A 24,001-nucleotide genomic window follows, 5' to 3' on the forward strand; every position below is an offset into this window, starting at 1 on the left:
GAAAATGTCCCAATTTCCCCAAATAAATAAGGCAAAAGCATTATGTTCAAGAAAGAGCACTTTGTCTAGACCTTTGCACATATTTACCTGCAGGTCACTCAGTCCTCTAGAATCGGAGTCAGATGTGTCTCTGTATGCTGAACTAGTCATTTCTACATCAGTTGAGGCGCGACTCCTTTTCTTTAGAGGTTTACAGGAATCTGAAATCTCGCTGGCACCTTAATACAACATACTGAAATTAATCCTAAAATAGTACTTAAGGTTTGTTTTAATTTTTTTGTGTGTGGGAGAATATTTTCTTTTCCCAAACTCATCTTTAGTGTGGAAAAAGCACAGCTCTCTTTGTAACACTGAAGTAATGAGTCAAAACTTCAGAACTTCTGACCTTCCTGGTAGTGATTGATTAATTTACAACCGCTCTATCAAAACATTTAATTCAGTTCTCCTCTCTAAAGCTATTTTCAGTCAACAGAGCCCACGTTCCAACCTAAAAATCAATTCTATCAAAATTGCAGGATAGCTGATGGATTTGGAGCAATTCAAAGAACCATTCAATTTGGAGGGGGAAGACATAAAACCCAACACACTGTGTAGCTTACAAATATGGTTGCAGAGACATCTCCATCTTGTTTTTATTAGGGATGTGACAAATCTTTGATTTGTATTCGATTCGTACACGGATAGTGCCATTTTCCCCTGAATTTTGCAATTCAGTTGATTATTGCCCCCCAATAAAATTTGGATGTTCGTAATTGTTCATCTGAGACTTCCTTGGTGAAGTGGCATTTATTGTGACCATTAACAAGCGCTGCAGCACATCTACATATGTCATGCCATTTAGGAGGCACATTGCTGAGGGTTGTAAATGGACAGTGTTCAAGTGCAGCCAAATCACGTAGAGCTGGATGGGAAGGCCTCTATGTGGAATTTGTGCGGGAAGAAATAAATAGGAAAAAAAGGCAGAGAATAGTGTGGAATTTTTTTTTTAAAACTGTGTGTAATACAAATCCAGCCAAAACAATAGTGCAAAAAGTTACAAAGCAACAATCTCTTGGGCTAATGCAGTATAGGCTATACAGAAACAGCCACGATGAAATGTGCAGATCAGGCACGGTGAATACCAAGGAACCAAGGAGACGGTTAATATTTCAACCCACAGTTTGTGTTTTGGATTTTTTTCCCCCAAAATTTCCATACAACAAACAGACATCTAGATCAGCCCAGCAAGCTATGGTGGAAGTGTGCAGTCCAGAAGAGCCCATGGAGAAACAAGTCTCCTGAGGCCATGAAGATCCGCAACAGGCTGAGTGAGAGTAGCACTTGGAACATAGCCACGTTCTGTGGTGGAGGAGGTGGGCCTCGTTAGACTGCTCAGATTACTGGAACCTCGTTATCACATCCCATTCTACAAGTTTTTCACTGAATGTTTCCTGACATCTATAAATGAGGGTGCCTGCCCATGTTAATGCTGATTAAAAAACACAAGTACACAAATCTATCTCCTTCATTGCTGGTGTATGGACCCAGAACACCACCACAAAATATTTCCTTGGCCTAAAAGATCACTGGATTAACAAGGAGTTTTAACAGAGGAACAGGAGTGCTGTACTGAGAGGCTTTCGAAGGGAAACACAGGTACCGCCATTTCCGATGAGTTTCTGAAAATGCTAGAAAAATGACAGACTGCCAAAGACAGCTGTCATGCTGTTCTCCATGATAACGGCACTAATATTAAAAAAAAATAAGAACTTTTAATGATTGTAATGTATACAGTTTGGGCTGTTTGGCAAAACCCTGCAGATGTGCATTAATGATGCTTTATTTAAAAACAAAAAACCAAAAACAGTCCATGTTGAAATTGATCAGTGTAAGTTAAATGGTGGTTTTTAGGCTGGACCCATGATTTAAGCTGTACCCATCCAGCTCCAACCGAAAAAAAAAATCATTTGACTGTAAAAGCAATTGTTCAGAGTCTTGAAGAAGAAACCAGGCAGGAAAATGCCAATAATGATGATTGGCGAAATCAAAATCGAAAACAAAGAAACTGTTTATCGAGCCGCCGACAAAGAAATCTTGCATGGAGACTACAAGTCTGGAGTTTCTGGGATGAAATTGTACAGGAATCTCAGTCCACAGTTTCCTCAATCGCTGCGGAGACGGAGCTGTCACTGAATCTGACAGAGCCCTGCACTCCCCGGTCCGCCGACCCTGTGGAATGGTGGAAACACAACGCAATCAGGCCTCCTAATCTCGCAGCGATCGCGATGTCTTTTCTTGGAGCTCCGCCAAGCAGTGTTCCCTCCGAGAGGCTGTTCAGTTCTGCTGAGGATCTCCACGGAGACCATCGCTGCAGACTTCTCCCCGAGAATGCAGAGAGGCTGTTGTTTTATTTTATTTTTAAATAATGCAATTTGCCCAGAGTAAACTACAGGTATTAAATACAGTTTGATCTCACCAAAACCGCACGAATCATGCTATGGAGTTTGTACTGTAGTCAAATTGCACACAGAAAATACAGATATAAGTTTAAGCTTTCTTAAACTTTGTGCATATCTCAAATAGATTCACATAAGGTCATCTAATAGTGGCCATAAATATGCTATGAATCATTTTAATTTACAAAAAGATTTTACAGCACTGTAAAAATAAATGTGGCAAGATTTTTTTCAATAAGCTTGTCTTGTCTGATTTGTCATAGTCCATGTTTGACAAACATGAATAGCTACTATTCGGTATTCAGTCGAATACCAAAAAAAGTGGATTCGTCACATCCCTAGTTTATAAGCCAGTGAAACCCCAGAATCTTATGGAGAAAGGCTGGAAACAGTATCAAGTCTACGTGGTGTTCTCCAATTTACCAAAACAAGTAAGACTTTTCACGTGGAGGTACAGAATAAGATCAACTCTAAAAGTCACACACACACACAAACACCGGGGAATACTGCAATTTCACACTGAAGAGCAACAACAATGATTTACAGAGACAGACAAAAATACATGGAGTACAAATAAGTAATTCTTAAAAATTGGTTTTAATCAAGGAAATGCAAAGCAACATTATAATACTAACTCACCTTTCTGTAATCCAGTCTTCACTGTAGCCTGAGGAACTGTTTCAACCTGTTTGGACAGAAAAATACAGCATTAACAAAGAATTTTTTTCCCTTTTAATTATTAACAGAGGGAAAAGATACTTTTCATCAATCTAAGTAATGATGAGTGATTAATGTATCTGAAATCTGAACTCAGTCCCATCTTCTGGGTAAAGTTCTCTGTCTCAAGATCAGGGAGGGTTTAAATCCTAGCTGCCTGTGCTGAATATCAAGTGACAACACACAGCCACATGCTCTCTAGCAAAGACTTTTCCCACCATTCCCTTGGTATATGAAGAGAACAAGAATACTTTCCTCAGTGTCTGGAAGGCAGGAGAGGGGTTGTTTCTGCAACCGGCCCCAATGTTGCTAAAAACCCCTCCCTCCCCAAAGACGTTAGGATAAATTTTTACTTACTATGATACTCAGGTTAATGTAACTCACGCCACTTTAAGACCCTTCCGCGCCTGCACTCACAGCTAAGTTGCTGGGAATCAGGACCCTCTCTGTAGAGAGTGCTACAGGGCTCCATACAGCTGGAAGCTCAATACTTTTGCTGCTAGTACAAACTTAAGAAAATAAGTTTGTGATATTGCAAAAGCACTTTCTTGAGTGTCTTATGAACAGTGTCTTGATCCTACATTAGGAGAGCGAGATCAGAAGTTATTCTGCCAATGTATATGTAAAACACGTGGTAATTTGAGGATTGAACCATTGGAATTAGAGAAAGGAGGCTGTTTGGAGGAGTTCCTGTTTAAGCTATAAATTGAATTTCATGTTTCTTTAAGATGTGGTGAAATATGAATGTTGAAACACATTTTGTAAATATTTAAGGATTGTTCTAAGCTTTTTAAAAAAAATTTTATTTTTTTTACAACAGGTAAAAAAACATACAACAGAAACGCTTTTATAAGATACAATTAGTAATACAAATATAAAATCTTCTAAACAATCACTGGTATTGTTCTACTACTAACTATAACACAGTGGCATTAACAATTTGTCCCACTCTTTGTACTCATTCTGCTTATTAGTTTTAAACTGACTGGTCACAGACTGAATTTGGGAACCAGCTGGCAAAATCACAACTTCATTCTGGAAATGAATACTATAGATTTTCAAGAGCTTAGAAAGATTTTTTGGAATATAGTTTCCTAAGTATGCAATATGAAAGTTAATATGATAAATGAATGACAAATTAGTATTCTATTTAAATTTTAGTTAAATATTCTGGAAAAACAGTTTCACTTGCTTGGTGATACCACAGAGCACTCACAAAGTTAGATTTAAATTTGGAAGTTTAAAATGATGAAGGAAATATTTTAAATAGAAAAGCTCACATTCTTCCATATTAAATGGTTTAAAAAATATAAAACTTATTGGAACTAATTCTATTCAGAATTTGTTTTGTTTACTAGCAGGTGTTTAGGCTGTAAGAATGGATATCCTTTCACTAAAAAAATTAAGAAAAAATCTGATTGTGAGTTTAAAGAAGAATGGCTTCTAAAATTTTCTTTGAAAAGGTCATTTAAATGAATCTTACTACATTGATTACACTGGTTTAATACGCTTCAGTCAAAATGCAACCCCCCATACACACCTTTTTTTACCTAAATATTATTTATCTGACAACCTGATACCAGGCGAATATTCCACTGGGAAAATAACATTCCAAAAAATCTGCGATATTAACAGAAAAACCAGATCATCTATGATTATCTGTTTCTTAAATATAAGAATATAAATTAAATTGATTTGTTTAAAAATAAAAAAAATACATACCAGCAGCTTAAACCAAAAATCAAAATTTGAAAAAAAAAAAAGGAACTCAATGATGGTTCCAAATAAAAATCATAAAAACATGAAATCATTTTGCTGATAACAGAAACTTCTAAATAAATGTAAAGGAGTTTTTTAAGAGTCTTGCACCACTGGCTTCCCATCTCCTGAAGCTTGTTTTCTGTGAAAATGCTTGAAGCAGAATCACAGGAATGGCTGTATTAAAATTGAGCACTGGAACCCACCGGGACAGAAGTATAAGATAGTCCAGAAAGGAAACTCAGTGTGGGGGAAAGTTTCTCTTTCTTTTAAGACAGGAATGTAAGCCACAACATTTACAAATACAATGTTTTAACTCTCTACATGTAGGAACCCAACCTGCTCCTTTTTGATCTTCTTCTTTGGCACAACCTCAGTGGATTTCTCTGATTCAGAACGAGTTCTAATTGATCTTCTCTGTTGCTTCTTTTCTACTGAGCCTAAGAAATGATTTAAACACACAAACAAAAACTCATTTAAGGATACCTTGACATCTATGTAATTAAGATATGACCAAATTATTTGCTTTTCTTACCCATTACTTTTGGAATTTTAATTAAAGTCATTAAAATCTGCTAAATACTCAGGAGCATATAAATTATTTAACAGATCAAATTGTGAAGGCTGATGAGCTGAGACTGGGATTCACAAAGGGTCCTAAACTATACAAATAAAGGGGGATTGGTTTTTTAAAAATTAAAAAGTCAAACTAAAACAGCAGAGACACTGTTTAGTTTTAAAAGCACATAAACATCTTTAGGTAAATATAATTAGGGAATGAAGGGACTGAAGGATGCATAAAAATAATTTTATTACCCACTTGGCATTAGAAATTATTGGCTCAAAATTCAATCAGTGCTACACATTCTGCATTTTAACAAAGGAGTTTAATTAATTCTATATGTAAAATGGTTAACAGTGCTTGTTGCACTTATATAAGTTTTGCTATTGTTATTAATAACAAAAGCAGGAAAAGCAGGAAAGGCACAAAAATGTGACCAAAACCTAATCATTAATTTGACTATCAAGGGATCTGTTATATTTTGGAAATAATTAGTCATGGAAAACTAGTTGAAACAAATTATCAAGCTTTTCATGTTAAATGGTAAAACAAACTATTAAGATTTTTAGGCTGGGCGCGGTGGCTCACGCCTGTAATCCCAGCACTTTCGGAGGCCGAGGCGGGTGGATCATGAGGTCAGGAGATCGAGACCATCCTGGCTAACACGGTGAAACCCCGTCTCTACTAAAAATACAAAAAAAAAATGAGCCGGGCGTGGTGGCGGGCGCCTGTAGTCCCAGCTACTCAGGAGGCTGGGGCAGGAGAATGGCATGAACCCGGGAAGCGGAGCTTGCAGTGAGCCGAGATCGCACCATTGCACTCCAGCCTGGGTGACAAAGTGAGACACCGTCTCAAAAAAAAAAAAAAAAGATTTTCAAAGAGTACAATTCTTTAAAAGCAAATTGAAGAAAACTCACATGGACCCCATTTTTGGAAAGGATAAAACAGAAATTGAAGAACACAACTTGAAATAACACTAAGTCAGGAATGATTTCATTCTGTGAGCCTGAGGAGGAATGATACCTGCAATGCAGCTGTTCTCCATGTTTTCAGTGCCTGGACCACCTACATATTCCTTCCTAAATCATAGTCACCTCTGGCTTGCCATAGGAAGAAGCCACTAAGACCTATAAAATCAGATAGAAGCTCTATCTATAAAGCCTTTCATATAACCTTTATATTTTCTGCTTTCATTACTCTTGGCTATGTATAAATGACTTCCCTCACTTTAGTTCAAAGCCAAAATGAGGGATGCCACTACTTTGTTTTGTTTTTGGGAAAGAGTGGGTAGTTTGATAATAATATATTGTTTTGGAGCTGTGGTTAATTGATTTACAGTAATCACAAATAAAGGTGTTGGCTCCTTTCTTTACTCTCACTCTTCTCCTTACACTGACAAAAATGTTTACTAAGACAACAGATATGCTATCCTCCCAGACCAACCTGAGGATCCCAGAGATCCATACTTTAGTGTAAGTGTCAATATTCAAATACTACTAGGGAGGGCAAAAATGAAAATGGAATTGCTTAAAAACAGAAAAGGCTGGGTGCGGTGGCTCACGCCTGTAATCCCAGCACTTTGGGAGGCCGAGGCGGGCAGATCATGAGGTCAGGATATCGAGACCATCCTGACTAACACGGTGAAACCCTGTCTCTACTAAAAATACAAAAAATTAGCCAGGCGTGGTGGCGGTTGCCTATAATCCCAGCTACTTGGAAGGCTGAGGCAGAATAGCGTGAACCCAGGGGCGGAGCTTGCGGTGAGATGAGATCGCACCACTGCACTCCAGCCTGGGCGACAGAGTGAGACTCCGTCTCAAAAAAAAAAAAAAAAAAAAAAATCTTTACTTGTGTTGAGGGTAATATAATCACATCATGAAGAGCAGAAGATATTTGATTTACTGTTTTAGAGAGGATAAAGCAACATGATTTCTTAAAATGATTCTGAAAGTTACCCAAAGAACATATAAATTTAAAACCACTGAAGAGTATTATATTCATGTTCTAAGAAAGAGGTGAGCATTTGTGGGTTTGGAAAATAGCTTTGAAATCTACTGTGAATACAAGTACAATTCTTCAAACAACAAAAATGTGACAGTGCCAAACATTTTATATATCCCTGAAATTTACTAAGAAAAGGCTCAATAATTTCCTTAAGCAGTTAACACCAGCTGAGATGATGCAATTGGTTTATGAAGGGTGAACAAGTCTCTATTTTGACTTTTCTTTTTTTTTTTTTTTTTTTGAGACGGAGTCTCGCTCTGTCACCCGGGCTGGAGTGCAGTGGCCGGATCTCAGCTCACTGCAAGCTCCGCCTCCCGGGTTCACGCCATTCTCCTGCCTCAGCCTCCCGAGTAGCTGGGACTATAGGCGCCCGCCACCTCGCCCGGCTAGTTTTTTGTATTTTTTAGTAGAGACGGGTTTTCACCGTGTTAGCCAGGATGGTCTCGATCTCCTGACCTCGTGATCCGCCCGTCTCGGCCTCCCAAAGTGCTGGGATTACAGGCGTGAGCCACCGTGCCCGGCCTATTTTGACTTTTCAACTACTGAAGTTATTTTCACAAAAAGCAAAATGGTCACTTAAAAAGACAAAGTATGCTTATCAACCATGGCTGCTAACCAAACTTCAGCCAAGCTCAAAGCTTTACAGCACCAGTCCCTAAATTCAGTTTTCTTTTCTTTTTCTTTTTTTTGAGACGGAGTCTCTCCCTGTCACCTAGGCTGGAGTACAATGATGCAATCTCAGCTCACTGCAACCTCCGCCTCCAGGGTTCAAGCGCTTCTCCTGCCTCAGCCTCCTGAATAGCTGGGATTACAGGCGCGCACCACCATGCCCAGCAATTTTTTTTTTTTTTTTGTACCTTTGTAGAGATGAGGTTTCACCATGTTGGCCAGGCTGGTCTCGAACTCCTGACCTCATGATCCGCCTGCCTCAGCCTCCCAAAGTGCTGGGATTACAGGTGTGAGCCACCATGCCCAGCCCCAAATTAAGTTTTCAATCTTAATTTACAACCTAAATTCTATGTGCCTGCTTAAGCAAAAAGCAATACTGCCTTTTTCCAGATACAAAGAAGTATAACCTTCCACTTAGAAAAAAAGGAAATATTCATAGCAGAAATTACATCTTACAATGAAAAGACTACATAAAAAGAAAATGTTCAGGCGGGGCACAGCGACTCATACCTGTAATCCCAACACTTCAGGAGGGCAAGACAGGAGGATCGTTTAAGCCCAGGAGTTTGAGACCAGCCTGGGGAACAAGGTGAGACCCCCACCTCTACAAAAAATAAAAATAAAATAAATTAGCCAAGCATGGTGGCAGGCACCAGTAGTCTTAGCTACTTCAGGAGGCTGAGGTAGGAGGATCACTGGAACCCAGGAGTTTAAGGTTACAGTGAGCTATGATCACACCACTGTACTCCAACTTGGGTGCAAGATCCGGTCTCAAAAAAAAAAAAAAAAAAAAAGTTCAGTAACTGAGAGGAAGAAGAAAAACAAGCTCCATCTAAAATAAAACCATAATATTTGAGTTAAGATCAATCTAATATAGGAAGAATTTACTTTCTCCTTAGGAAACTGATTTCAAATAAAGATCTTCCTATTCCAGATATCCCATTTAAATTCAGACAAATTACTAATCACTTAGTGTAAAGAGGTAAAAAAACTGACGTACCTAATTATGGAAAGTGGAGGCCAAAAGATTCTTTTAATATTCAAAGAAGAGAATATTCTCAATTATGGCTAATGTGAAATCTTCTAAGTCCATCTACCCATTCCTTTGACATTGTAAGTTCATCTTTTTATAAAGTATTTTGAAATGACACAATTTGCAAATGTAGTACTGGACTTTGCTATTCACTCCCTCCTTTCTTTAACTCAACTTTCCTTCCCAATTCCATTTTAAAAAAGGCTGTTTAAAATGCCCCATCCAACATGTGCCCCATCTCCACTAGTATTACCTCTCTCTGTCCTGCAGCTTCCATTATTTTCTTTTTATCAAAAGCTATCCCAAGTACTTTTGTGAACAATGATTGTTTTTACTTTGCTATTTTAATAATTAGAATTTTATTTAAATTTCCCTTACAAAAATATTTACACTTTATGCCACTCAATCACAGGTTTGCTGAGTTACTATTGATTCAAGATTACCACTTCAGGTCTTAAGACTTTGATCCATCCAGAAAATTACTTCGTCACTGTGATACTGTGATATGATAAGAAATATATATTTGATCACTACCCCTGGTTCCTGGCACAGAGCTCCTAATCCCTTGGAATTTCCTGCATAATACAAATGTTTTTTGTTCTAAAGAGGCAACTCTTGGTGGGTTCCTAATTGGGGTCTGGTCACTAGAAAAACCAAGCTATGATTAGATGCTTTCTTTAAGTTCCACTCCCCATCTTCTGCGAAGGGGAGTGGGGCCGAAGACTGAGTTAATTGATCATGCCTACATGATAAAGCCTCCATAAATATCCCTGAGCTACAGGGTTTGGAGAAATTCCAGGTTGCTGAACACACAAAGGTGCCTGTAGGGTGGTATGGCCAGAGAGGGCATGAAGCTCTACAGCCCTTTCCATATACCTTGCCCTGTGCATCTCTTCCATCTGGCTGTTCATCTGTACCCTTTGCCATATTCTTTAACATGAACCAGTAAATGTAAGGAAAGGGCTTGTCTGAATTCTGTGAGCTGCTCTAGCAAATGACTAAACTCAAGGAGGGTGTCATGAGAACCTCCAATTTATAGCTGGTCAGTCAGAAGTTCTGAAGCCCCAGACTTGCAACTGACATCTGAAGTCAGGGCAGTCTTAGAGAGTTGAGCCCTTACCCTGAGGGACTGGACTCTAACACCAGGGAAACAGTGTGAGAATCAAATTGAATCATAGGACACCCAGCTGGTCAGTGTGGGGAAACAAACAAACAAACTCATATATGGGTCTATAAGTACGTTCAGAAAATAGTTTATCTTTTTTTTTTTTTCTACTGTAGTCGCTTCTTAGACTCAAAACAAATTTTTAAAGAACAAAATGAAACGAATTCCTTTCTCCTAAACTAAGATTCCAAATGAACAAGCTAGTTAATACTTAACTCTTTTCTTGATGGCTATATGAAGCAAGCAGTATTGCATAAATACTACTGATGTAATACTGTTACATAAACCAAACCCACCAGACATTCAATTAAAATTCTAAAATCCTTAGTAAATTAGTCTAAAAAAAAATTATGTTGGCTGGGTGCAATGGCTCAGGCCTATAATCCCAGCACACTGGGAGGCCGAGGCGGGTAGATTGCTTGAGTCCAGGAGTTCAAGACCAGCCTGGGCAACATGGCAACAAATACAAAAACTTAGCCAGGTGTGGTGATGCACGCCTGTGGTCCCAGCTACCTGGGAGGCTGAGGTGAAAGGATCACCTGAGCCTGGGAGGTTGAGGCTGCAGTGAGCCATGATCGTACCATTGTACTCCACTCTGTATGACAGAGTGAGACCCTGTCTCACACACACGCACACACACAAAAAAGGCCAGACGCGGTGGCTCATGCCTATAATCCCAGCACTTTGGGAGGCCGAGGCAGGTGGATCAGAAGGTCAGGAGTTGGAGACTAGCCTGGCCAACATGGTGAAACCCTATCTCTACTAAAAATACAAAAAGTAGCTACGTGTGTTGGCGTTCCCCTGTAATCCCAGCTACTCAGGAGGCTGAGGCAGGAGAATCGCTTGAACCTAGGAGGCGGAGGTTGCAGTGAACCAAGATCGAGCCACTGCACTCCAGCCTGGGTGATAGAGTGAGACTCTGTCTCAAAAAAAAAAAAAAAGTTAAACATTCCAAAGGCACAATCTTACTGAATACAGCTTCTCCTTTAAGCAAGAATAACATGGCTTGATTTTCAATTCATGGTATCTGCTAATCAGAAAATAGGTTACATTAGGACAATTAGGCTCTAGGCCCCTCAGCTACTAGTATCTAGCACACCTAGGAATAATGACAAGAGCTTTGGCATCTGCCAGTTTGTTTCCAACAGGGGTAAAGGAGGAAACGGTATGTGTGTGCTAATGGAACAGGAAAAGTAAGCTGTTATTATGCAAAGAGAGATAATCAATGGTGTATTTACTCTGATAGATATAGATTTTTATAGCTATACACTTTTAATTATAGAATCATATTATTTTAATTCTTGTACAAAAAATAACTTGCTATGAATAAAGTTCTCTAGCCTCTAACCCATTCTTTCCTATTAAAGTAACTGCTTTTATAATTTGATTTTTAAATATAATTTACTTTTGATAACTAAGAGTTTCTTAGGAACACAGCTACCATATTATAGCAGAACAGAACAAGGATTTCTCAAAATGGACCTCTATATATACTCTTCACTCATACCAACCTGTAGAACCAGATGTTGCTTCAGGAGATGATATACTCTGCGTTGGCTTTTCACTTCTCTGGTTTGGTGTAGAAATTATAAGCCTGTCTTGCCCCCTGACACTTATTTCTGTTTTGTTACCAATTCCCTTTAAAATAAGGCAAAAGAAAAAACAACAAAACAGGTGATTACCAGGCAAGTGGCATCATGGGCTTATAAAGATGGCTTTAAATGATCATAATTTACTTAAATTTTATATGGTCTTTGATTGCAATTACGCTATCTTAGCCTTTATCAGAACAATTTGATTAAGCGATCAAGACACTTTTTTTTTAATTAAAAAAAATTTTTTTTTTTTGAAATGAAGTCTCCCTCTGTCGCCTAGACTAGAGTGCAGTGGTGTGATCTTGGCTCACTGCAACCTCCACCACCTGGGTTCAAGTGATTCTCCTGCCTCAGTCTCCCCGAGTAGCTGGGACTACAGGTGCGTGCCACCATGCCCTGCTAATTTTTTTTGTATTTTTAGTAGAGATGAGGTTTCACCATGTTGGCCAGGCTGGTCTCGAACTCTTGACCTCAGGTGATCTGCCTGCCTCGGCCTCCCAAAGTGCTGGGATTACAGGCGTGAGCCACCGCAACTGGCCAAAAAAGAATTTTTTTTAAGATGGAGTTTGGCTCCGTCACCTGGGCTGGAGTGCAGTGGCGAGATCTTGGCTCACTGCAACCTCTGCCTCCCAGGTTCAAGTAATTCTCCTGCCTCAGCCTCTCGAGTAGCTGGGACTACAGGCGCATGCTACCATGCCCAGCTAATTCCAAGATACATTTTTAAATGCACAATAAGATCACATGAGGTAGAATATTTGTCTAAGTCCAGATGATAAATGTCACCAAAAAATATACCTGTATCACTCAATTTTCTATCAAAACAAAGTATTTTCTGGTCTTTATACATATCACAGTAAGAGAACTCTAGTCATTTTCATTTGGTAAAGTGCTCTATTACACAGAAAACAATGCCAATATGTCTTAAGAGACAAGAATATCCCTAAATACAGAAATATGTCACTCATGGTGACCAAAATGTGACCCAATAAGTAATCTGAAGCAGAAAGAAGGCAGGTATAATTAACTTAGGTGTCATTTTAGGTATTTTTAATGCAATGGAATAGAAGTAAAGAAGTGATTTATAAATATATATGTATTTTTTTGGCCAGGCACCGTGACTCCTGCCTGTAATCTCAACACTTTGGGAGATTGAGGCAGGAGAACAGCTTGAGGCCAGGAGTTCAAGACCAGCCTAGGCACCATAGTGAGACCCTATCTCTACAAAAAATCATTAAAAGGTCCGGCACAGTGGCTCATGGCTGTAATCTCAGTGCTTTGGGAGGCCGAGGCAGAAGATCCCTTGGGGCTGCAGTGAGCTATGATCGACCACTGCACTCCAGCCTGGGCCACAGAGCGAGACCTCATCTTTTAAAAAGGAAAAAAATAAACACAAATATATACATGCATGTATTTTTAGAGCCTTCATTTTGAAAAGATCAGTTTCATCTTGAATTTCCTTTAAATAGCATTCTTTGGGGTGGTGGTGACAAAGTTTGACTTGTACATTCAGAAGCAGTAAAACTAGCTCCAAGAATAAAGCCAATTTGTACTCAAAAAAGATGCAACATACTCATTTGCCATTTGAAAGATGAAAAATATACATTTGCTATCAAGAGAACCAAGTAGGGACTGCAATTCAAGTTCTTCCAGGTGGCTTGGCCTTAACTGAAGTCAGTTGAACCTATGGGCAGACCAGGTTAAAAGAGCACCCTTAACATTTCTCTAGGAAGATGCATTACTAATTAAGCATACCTGTGTTTAACTAATTAATCTGCATATGACTATATTAGGAAAAAATAAGCATAGAATTCTTTAATACACATGAATGAAATGCAACTAAATCAAAATCACAAACTCAACACAGTGGTATGGGATGGGATGGTAGTGAAGAGGTATATAGAATAAATACCACCAATATTATGGAAGAGTTTTAAAGTCTTCAAGCTAAAGTATAAGTGCCCTAAATGGAGGCCCAGGACAAACTGATGAAGGCACACAGTTTGCAGAGGCTGTTTTTACCCCATTACCCAAGTTACTGCCACAGCTAATTGTTACAGAACGAACACAGTTCTGGGATTTCTCTGAAAGGCAGTTAGATATCCCAAGCCAATAAGAATCTAACAAAATTGCTGGTGGAACCAAACAGGTCAGCAGGTACAATTATTACCTGTGGCTTTTATAACAATGGTTAATTCATATAATTGACAAAAATGATTTTAATAAGCAGCACATTTTGCAACTAAGAAAAGCTAACTACACAAACTAGAAACAGGCAAAGTGCCCAGTTTTTTCCATGACTTTAGGGAACTAAGCTCAATTTTGGCTGCACAGCTCAAGACTAATCTACTACAGATGGGAATATCACAAAAGAAGGGGGAAAAAAGAAGAAAAACATAGACTTTTTGCCTGTCTTTTTTGCCCACAGAGTACAATGACTGTATGTTTCAAATTCAGTGGGTAGAAAGGGTATTTAAATTATGCCAAGGTCATTGTTTTAAATGCCAAGGTTGACCACTTTAAAAATACCATCCCCCAAAAAACTCCACGAAAAAAGGAGGTACCTTTGTTGAATAAACAAATTGATCGATAAATTTCCCATCCCCTGTAGCATTCTGAAGAGCAAACACTTGTTCAATTTTCACAACTGGAGACATGTTACACTTCTGCAAATCCAGGCTCCCTTTGTGCATCGTAATGGAAGCTGGTAAGGATTTCCTTGCTGCCGCAGTTTTCCAGGCTATTTTAACAGGAGGTGGCTCTTCCTCTTCCGCACTTGTGTGCCGCCTCTGGCTGTGTCTCCGAATTTCAGTACTTGAGAGTGAGGAGGCCACCTCCCCTGCACTGGTCTGTTCTGGCTGAGTATTCAGCACAGATCTTGGTCGTCGGGTTTTTTTAACTTCGGTTTTGGAGGCAACATTCTTTTTCGCTTGGGATAAAGCCTCTTCAGGCTGTTTATCAATATAGATAAAAGTATACTGTTCTATCCTTTCTTCTCGAGTCATTTTCAATGCTTTCTCTGCATGGGCAATACCAATATCCCACTGAGCACGTTCTCTCTGAGGTCGGGGTTTCCGAATCTTTAAAAAAGATAGAGATTATCAGACATGCTTTACTCTAATAGGTACATTAAAATCGACATGTATTTCCCATGTGATCCTATTATCTTTTCAGGTCTACATAAATATCTTCAGGTTCTTTGGTCAAACAAGTGGAATATTCTATCTCCATAATTCTGATAAATAGATATTAGATAACATGAGGATCGCCTCTCTTTTATATCCTTCCTTTGCTGATCACTCTGCTGGACAAGGCCCCCAAGAGGGAGACATCCTTCTCCTTTCATATACATAAAAAGCTAGTGATAATGAGGGAAAAGAGAACAATGATGACAGAAATGATTATTATCATTAAAAATGATACCCTGAAACTCCCAATTCTCTCCCATATCTAGGGCAGAGGGCAAGTCAGGGGTGCTACAGAGATCACAACAAATGATGGCAGAGTTTGAACCACAATGCATGCAGGGACAGAATGAAGTGAAAGGACAGAGCCCCAAGGAACAAATGAAAGTTAATAAGACAAAGGAGAATAGGCATGGATGAGAAAAAAGGTAGACCTGGAATTATAGTTTCCATAGGTCTCTAGATCCAGGGTTGATCAGAAGACTTCGGATTGGCAAGAGGGGTAAAAATACTTTGAATAAAGATGTGTGAGATGGCCAAAGCAATTAGGAATTATCCAGGTGGCTAGACTGATGTAGCCAGAAATTAGTTAATAAAACTATGAGATAGTGTATGTCAAATACTGATCTATAAATCTGTAAAATGTAAGTCTCATAAAATTAATCAAAATTCTGTGATAAAATTTAGTTTTTCAAGTATAAAAAATGACAAATTTCTGAATCATAAGAGACCCACACTAAAATTAGTTGAGTTTAAAATCTTAACCAGATTACCAAGAGTTCATGTCAAAATTCTAAAATCTCCACCACCACATCAAATATATTTCCTGATTCCATCACTTGTGTGATCTCGGTTGAACCAGTTACATAAGCTTTCTGTGCCTCAATTTCTTCATCTGTAAAAAGGGGAATAATAGTATCTACCTCATATAGGTTGTTATGAATAATAAGTGAGTTAATATATGTAAAATGCTTAAAACCATACCTATTTCACAATAGGCACTCACTAAATATTTTTAAAACTTTACTTTCATAAAACAATTTTGTGAAATAAGAATGAAAAGAAATTATGGAAACATGCTGAAATAGAAAAAAGAGTAAAAATCCCTGGCAAAATCCACATTTCACTAGTATCTGGTATATCTTATGCACATTAATGAAACTCACAATAGAATCCAGTATTGTATTAAGCAAGTAGCTAAAGGTTTTAATAGTACTATACGTTGTTTATATGACATATAAAACTCATTGGTGTACTTACAAACTTACTAGTAATTTACCATTATGATTAAAACTGAGGCCGGGCGCGGTGGCTCAAGCCTGTAATCCCAGCACTTTGGGAGGCCGAGACGGGTGGATCACGAGGTCAGGAGATCGAGACCATCCTGGCTAACACGGTGAAACCCCGTCTCTACTAAAAAATACAAAAAACTAGCTGGGCGAGATGGCGGGCGCCTGTAGTCCCAGCTACTCGGGAGGATGAGGCAGGAGAATGGCCTAAACCCCGGAGGCGAAGCTTGCAGTGAGCTGAGATCCGGCCACTGCACTCCAGCCCAGGCGACACAGCGAGACTCCGTCTCAAAAAAAAAAAAAAAAAAAAAACAAACAAAAAAAAAAAAAAAAAAAAAACTGAGCTGAAAGGGGTTTAAAAAAAGGATTCTAATAATTGTCTTGAATTGAATTTCAAGTATGAAATTGAATTGAATTCAAGTATGAAATTGAATTGAATTCAAGTATGAAAAATTCTTCTAAGTTATTAAGCTCTTTAAAAACCATACTAGGTAAATAATATTAACATGTTAGTTACCTTTTGTTTCTCAGAGTGATTGCTGGCTTGTTTGGTTGCCTCAGCCAGTAATTCTTCATACTGTTTATGACCTTTATACTCCCGTACCCGTTTTTCATGAACCCATGCCCTCTCTGGCTGGTTGCTAAAAAACTGGACATGATATTCTCGGGCACCTGTAAGTAAAAATTCTTATTAACCATTTCAGAACATAAGCTTTCACATCTACTTTGCCAAAAATGGGAATCTAACCCAGGTTCCTCAGTATTACTCCCATTGTCCAAAGATACGTTCTAATACCCACCAGTTACAGAACTAATAGCTACTGTAAAAATCACCACAAATAATTGATCGCACCACTGCACTCCAGCCTAGGTGACAGAGCAAGACTCTGTCTCAAAAAAAAAAAAAAAAAAAAAATTCTTCTCATTAACTTAACAAAATAGTCATTTTTCATAAAAATATAATTAATGATAGTAAGTAAGGGGTTCTTGTTTTTAGAGACATGGTCTCACTCTGTGGCCCAGGCTGGACTGCAGTTGTATGATCCTAGCTCACTGCAGCCTCAAACTCCTGGGCTCAGGCAATCCTGTGCCTTAGCCTCTTGAGCTGGTAAGACGACAAGCATATGTCACCATGCTCAGTTAATTAATAAAATTTTTTGTTGCTTTTTTTTTTTGCAGAGATGGGAGTCTTACTATGTGGCTCAGGCTGGTTTCAATTGCTTGGCCTGAAGTGATCCTCCTGCCTTAGCCTCCCAAAGTGCTGAGATTACAGGCATGAGCCACTGGCCCCAGCCTATGATAGGTTCTTATTTTTAAATAAATTAATAAATATTTTGAAATTTTCTCAGCTTTAATTTTTTTCTTTTTTTTTTTTTAAACTGAGATGGAGTCCTGCTATGTTGCCCAGGCTGGTCTTGAACTCCTGGGCTCAAGCAATCCTCTCGCCTCAGCCTCCCAAAGTGTTAGAATTACAGGCGTGAGCCACTTGTGCCTGCATCTCAGCTTTAATTTCCAAATTTAAATAACATTAGATATAACCCACATAAACAAAAGTCTTTTTGAGTCCTCAAATTTTAGGAGTAAAAGGGGTCCTGGGACTACAGCACCTGAGAACTGCTGATTAGGGGCAATGCTACTCTGAAATTGGTTTGACAAGCCAGTCTGTGACAAAGTAAGTAAAGAAGTTGAGTAAGCATTGAGAAGCTCTGACAGCAATTTGACGTTGTTATGATATGTAGACACATGATCAAGAATCTTGCACTAGATGTTTTTTTCAGGGGAAGGGCATTCTTTTTTTTTTTTTTTAAATAATTAAGTTTGGTTGTATTTTACAGAGGTATTAGTTCATAGTAGACTAGACATTTGAAAAAAGTAAATAAAAACTCATCTTTTGCCAAAAATGTCTGAAAAATACTGTTCTAGAGAAGAAGTATTACATCAATGGAGAAATGCAGGAACTGATCTTTTCAGAGAACCCAAAGTAATTAGGAAGAGAAAGGCAACAGTGGACTCAGATTTCTGCATCATCTCATCTGAGAATAAAGACCCAAGCACAAATCTAACGATAATTAATCAAAGAAGATTTATCTAAAATCCAAAGGATTTTTGGGGGGAATAATAGAAATATAACCTAAACTAATTAGTGAATTTCAAGGACAGGGTGGTGGGTAGAGCTATTCAGATTTAAAAAACATAGTACATAAAGTTTCCAAACATCAGTTATTTCTTCAGATATAAACAGATAATCCCAAAGGACTTAACATAAAAACTGAAATTTATAGATAACACAATTTCATTTTAATCTATATTTTCAACTTTTTCCCCCATTAAATCATTTACTAGAGAGGAAACAAGACAAACATTTTGTCTATTTGTTAGCACTTTGTTTCCTGATACCTGGCAAACTATGAAATAAGACTGAAATAAGAAGCTACAGACCTGAAAAGTCAAGAAACAAGCACATCTGTCTCTGACTGAAGAGTTAAATTTTTAATGAGACCTAAGTAATAAAATACAACTTAAAATAGAATTGTGATCCGAACATCTTTCAGCATGCTCTTACAAATAATTATTACATCTTTATGTGTGAAAAACTGTTACGTACATTTTCCAATGCTAAGAATCTAATAAAAATACTGACTAATAACAATATGGAAACCAGTGATTACTATATATGATTAAGATAAATTTTACAAAGTTGCTTAGATAGAAAGTAACACAGGAGATTCACTCATTTCTCTGAGTATCTCCCATGTATACATGCAGTATATGTGCTATTAAAAAAAATAATAAGCAGCATAAAATGCTTAATAGGCATCATGAGTGGAACATAATTAACAAAATTTTTAGGCTGTATTTTTTGGTTTTCAGAAAAACTGTCAGAAAACTACTGCATTTAAAACTATACTATATACTGTATTTAAAACTATAGCCATAAATGGAATATTATTTGGCAATAAAAAGGAATAAAGCACTGATACCAAGCGGAAACATAGATGAGGCCGGGCGCGGTGGCTCAAGCCTGTAATCCCAGCACTTTGGGAGGCCGAGACGGGCGGATCATGAGGTCAGGAGATCGAGACCATCCTGGCTAATACGGTGAAACCCCGTCTCTACTAAAAAATACAAAAAACTAGCCGGGCGAAGTGGCGGGTGCCTGTAGTCCCAGCTACTCGGGAGGCTGAGGCAGGAGAATGGCGTGAACCCGAGAGGAGGAGCTTGCAGTGAGCTGAGATCCGGCCACTGCACTCCAGCCTGGGTGACAGAGCAAGACTCCGTCTCAAAAAAAAAAAAAAAAAAAGAAACATAGATGAACCTCAAAAACATTATGGTAAGTGAATGAAGCCAGAAGAACAGGTAAGTCTACAGAGACAGAAAGTAGTTACTGGCTTCTTAGCGGGTGGAAATGAGGGTGATTGCTAATGGACACAGGATTTTGGGGGGTTAATGAACATGTTCTAAAATAGATTGTGGTGACAGTTGCACAACTCTGTGAATGTACAGATTTTTAAATCAATGAATTACACATTTTAAAAGGGTGAATTCGCCAGGCACAGTGGCTCACGCCTTTAATCCCAGCACTTTGGGAGACCTAGGCGAGCAGATCACAAGGTCAGGAGTTTGAGACCAGCCTGGCCAACACAGTGAAACCCCGTCTCTACTAAAAATACCAGGAAAAAAAAAAAAAAAATTAGCTGGGTGTAGTGGTGGGTGCCTGTAATCCCAGCTACTGGGTAGGCTGAGGCAGAAGAATCACTTGAACCCGGGAGGCAGAGGTTGCAGTGAGCTGAGATTGTGCCACTGCACTACAGCTTGGGCAACAATAGCCTGGGCAACAATTCATCTCAAAAAAAAAAAAAGAAAAAAAAAGGTGAATTTTATGATATGAGAATTACATTTCAATAAAGCTTTTTTAAACTACTATAGAAAAATTGAACAATTTAAATTTCTGTTAAAATATATACATTTTTTTAACCTAAAATTTCAGACTTCTGGTAATAATATAAACAAAATCTGTTTTTCCAGCACTAAAGTAGGAAACTGCCTAGGGGGTACCAGGCTAGATTTTTTCTTTTCTTTTTTTTTTTTTTGAGACCAAGTCTCACTCTGTCACCCAGACTGGAGTGCAGTGGTGGATCTCAGCTCACTGCAAACACAACCTCCGCCTCCTGGGTTCAAGTGATTCTCTTGTCTCAGTCACCTGAGTAGCTGGGATTAGAGGCGTCACAACGCCCGGCTAATTTTTGTATTTTCAGTAGAGATGGGGTTTCACCATATTGGCCAAGCTGGTATTGAACTCCTAACCTCAGGTGATCCACCCACCTCGGCCTCCCAAAGTGCTAGGATTATAGGCATGAGGCACCTTGCCTGGCCAAGATTAGGTTAATTAATAAAACTAAATGTAAACACTTCCTTTGAAATACAGATGACACATAAATTGTGCTTTCGTTTGTATCTTGAAAAAAGCTGAAATCTGCAGGTTTTCATAAAGTAATTGAATATGAAACTCTTTATATAATCTTAACAGTATGCTTTCCTCAAGGGAGAGAAGTGAAGATCCACAGTTCTGACATGATGTAACTTCTTAGAGAGTTCTGGAGGCCCAGATGTGGACATGAATTGTTTTCTTTAAGAAAGCATGGTCTTCTTGGAAAATCCTTGTCTTTTCTTTTCCCACTCACATAACCCTAGATCATTAGAGGGGTAGGGTACTTCAGAGACGACTAGTCCAATACCCTTCTTATATAAATTGAAGGAACTATAATAAGACTGCCTCCCCAACCTCTGTAAATGATGACTGGGTGAATTTAACTGCTTTCCCTGTAATATAAGGCAGTGTTTAGGAGGAGAGGTTGTGAAATTAAGATTTCTTTGAGATTCTGTTTACCTACTTAAAACATGGGATAATAATAGTACCTACTTCATTGTATTGCTGTGAGGATTGTATTAAGAAAATATGTAAGAACTACTGAACACAGGATCTTGCACTAAAGCTCAACAATGTTGGTTTTTCATTTCTGCCTCACTGACACAACCCCTCTCCTAACCTTTAATCAGTGGGTCACATTGACAAGACGAAAAATGATCCAGCCAGATGGCCTTCTATACTGGGAGAGATTCTTGTTTATGCAGCACAAGAATCACAGATATGGCTGATCCTATCACAAATGTGCCTTGCCAGACATAAACAGATACTTTTTCCCCTCAGAAGAGTGAACAAGGACCAAGACAGATGGTTTAAAGTAAAAGAAAAAGAAACAGGTACAAACTTGTCACAGACAATGAGGAGCTCTACACATGACAAGAGTCAATTCACAAAGTTAACACCCAGAAGTAAGTTCCAAGCTCAAACCTTTCTTTGGCTACTAAGCAAGTTCATTTCAAATGCTAGAATCTCTGCAATCTAATCCACATCATTCTTTGGTCAAATCCCAGCAAAGGAGTACAGAAAAGTTAGAATTGTCTTTCTTAATTTTTATTAACATTCCTCAGGTAGGATCCTATATTATATAGCCACCTTCAGGCTACATGTCATATCAAATTTACAAGGATGCCCCAGTAAATTTACAGATTCAAGAATGGAGTGTAGAGGGAAAAAAAGCATCCTGCAAAATTTGCCAGGATGAAAAGTACTTGTCTGGATAAAAAATTACTATCCATAGCAGTCAATAATGAAATAAAAATGTTCAAAGAAGCCTTGGCCCAAATGCTTATTAAGCTCATATAAAACATCTGATCAGTTGTCCATATGCTTTCTTTAGGAAATAAGAGGTCATATTTTCAGTCAGATTAAGGTCTTTAAAAAAAGCAAGTGTAAGGAAATTATAAGCAAATGTAGGGTGTCATAAGGCAAATAATGACTGCATCAGCCATAGAAGCACTCTGCCATTTAAGATGACTATCAGTATTTCACTGGTTTTAAAAACTGATAAAGAGGCCGGGCGCAGTGGCTCATGTCTGTAATCCTACCATTTTGGGAGGCCGAGGCAGGTGGACCCCCTGAGGTCAAGAGTTCAAGACCATCCTGGTCAATATGGTGAAACCTCATCTGTATTAAAAATACAAAAATTAACCAGGAATGGTGGTGGGTGCCTGTAATCCCAGCTACTTCCAGAGGCCGAGGCAGAAGAATCACTTAAACCCAGGAGGCGGAGGTTGCAATAAGCCGAGATTGCCCCATTGCACTCCAGCCTGGGCAACAGAGCAAAAACTCCGTCTCAAAAAAAAAAAAAAAAAAAAAAAACCCACAAAACTGATACAGATAGGCACATTTTTGTATCAGATTATATATTATGTGTGTATTTTATATTCACATACAACATTTAAAAGTCACTTTCATTTCCAACCTTTTACTCAGCATCTGTTTATGCCTTTTCTTACCTCTTGTGTTAATTTTGGTATGAACCTCAAGCTGGGGATCACTTGAAACCATACAAGGCCACCAAGGATAGGTTCCCACCTTGGACCACACAAGATCGCCAACCTGAAACTTAACACCAGTGGACACTTCTGTTGTTGGAACAGAAGATAGTATTGGCTGAACCTACAGGAAAGGGTCAAAAAACTTCATCAGAAATTCAAAAAAAGAAACTATGTATAAAGTACATTAAAAATGCTAACAATGTAATTTTATCTTCAATTATACTTTGATACAGGAAAGGGTTAAAAACAACAGAAATTCAAAAAAAGAAACTATGTATAAAGTACATTAAAAGTGCTAACAATGTAAATTTATCTTCAATTATACTTTTCTCTGATGTCTCCTATCTAAAACTAGCAAAAGGGAAGGAGGAAAAATATTAATAAGCCCCACCCCAAATACTGAAGATAGGATTGATGGTTTCTGTTGCCAAGTTATTAAAAAGGCATGTTAAGAATACACCTGATCAATTAAAAAAAAAACAGATCATAGTTCTGAAAAGGAAAATAATTCACTGAAAATATCCACCTCTCAAGCCAGCTCCAAGATTTATTTCAATGTAATTTCTGAAATTAAAAAGCGTAGTACCAATATGTGTTGCAACTCAGTCACTGTGTTTCACCTTCTTCCACCATATTTGGTTAGACAGTATTCAGTAAAACAACTTACTGGGGCTTCCTCTTTTAGTACTGGATCTTCCCTTGGTTTTTCTGATACAGTGTCAACCCTCTCATTTGGTCTCTAGGTGAAAAGGTATAGGTAAGTTGAATAAAATGGCATTAAATAAACAAACAAACAGTGACGTACATAAAAAGAATCAAAGAAAACTAAATAAAGAGAATAAAGGGCATTTATTAACTGAACAATGTAAGGAGTAAGAATACAACTTATTCAGTACCTAATTCTGTCTCAACATTCATTTTCCATCCCATACCATAGCTTTATCTCCTTTTCCTTATTTTGTTACTTTTAAAACTTAATTTCTAGGCCAGGTGCGGTGGCTCACGCCTGTAATCCCAGCACTTTGGGAGGCTAAAGCGGGCAGATCACAAGGTCGGGACTTTGAGACCAGCCTAGCCAGCATGGTGAAACCCCATCTCTACTAAAAATAAAAAAATCAGCTGGGCATGGTGGTGCACGCCTGTAGTCCCAGCTACTTTGGAGACTGAGG

The 24,001-nt window shown here is 38.3% G+C and overlaps 1 protein-coding gene across 16 annotated transcripts in view; it reads right to left on the reverse strand.

Annotated features, from left to right (window-relative positions):
• The window catches only part of NSD3 (nuclear receptor binding SET domain protein 3), a 115,240-nt gene that overhangs the window by 45,833 nt on the left and 45,406 nt on the right, over positions 1-24,001 (reverse strand). For 12 of the 16 annotated variants that reach the window (XR_012416364.1, XR_012416362.1, XR_012416361.1 and 9 more), the window contains exons 3-10: positions 23,500-23,571; positions 22,791-22,953; positions 16,927-17,081; positions 14,500-15,015; positions 11,855-11,981; positions 5,250-5,350; positions 3,075-3,120; positions 88-218 (exon numbers count right to left, since the gene is read on the reverse strand). Coding sequence is in view for 10 of the 16 variants with exons in the window: in XM_073998574.1 (XP_073854675.1) it covers positions 88-218; positions 3,075-3,120; positions 5,250-5,350; positions 11,855-11,981; positions 14,500-15,015; positions 16,927-17,081; positions 22,791-22,953; positions 23,500-23,571 (1,311 nt within the window). In the remaining 6 variants the exon portion in view is untranslated. Of the gene's footprint in view, positions 1-87; positions 219-599; positions 2,209-3,074; positions 3,121-5,249; positions 5,351-11,854; positions 11,982-14,499; positions 15,016-16,926; positions 17,082-22,790; positions 22,954-23,499; positions 23,572-24,001 lie in introns of those variants that run through there. The other 4 variants (XM_073998578.1, XM_073998577.1, XM_073998576.1 and 1 more) reach the window with 2 other exon arrangements.

The sequence above is a fragment of the Macaca fascicularis genome, chromosome 8 (assembly GCF_037993035.2).
Source record: "Macaca fascicularis isolate 582-1 chromosome 8, T2T-MFA8v1.1".
Lineage (NCBI taxonomy): Eukaryota > Metazoa > Chordata > Mammalia > Primates > Cercopithecidae > Macaca > Macaca fascicularis.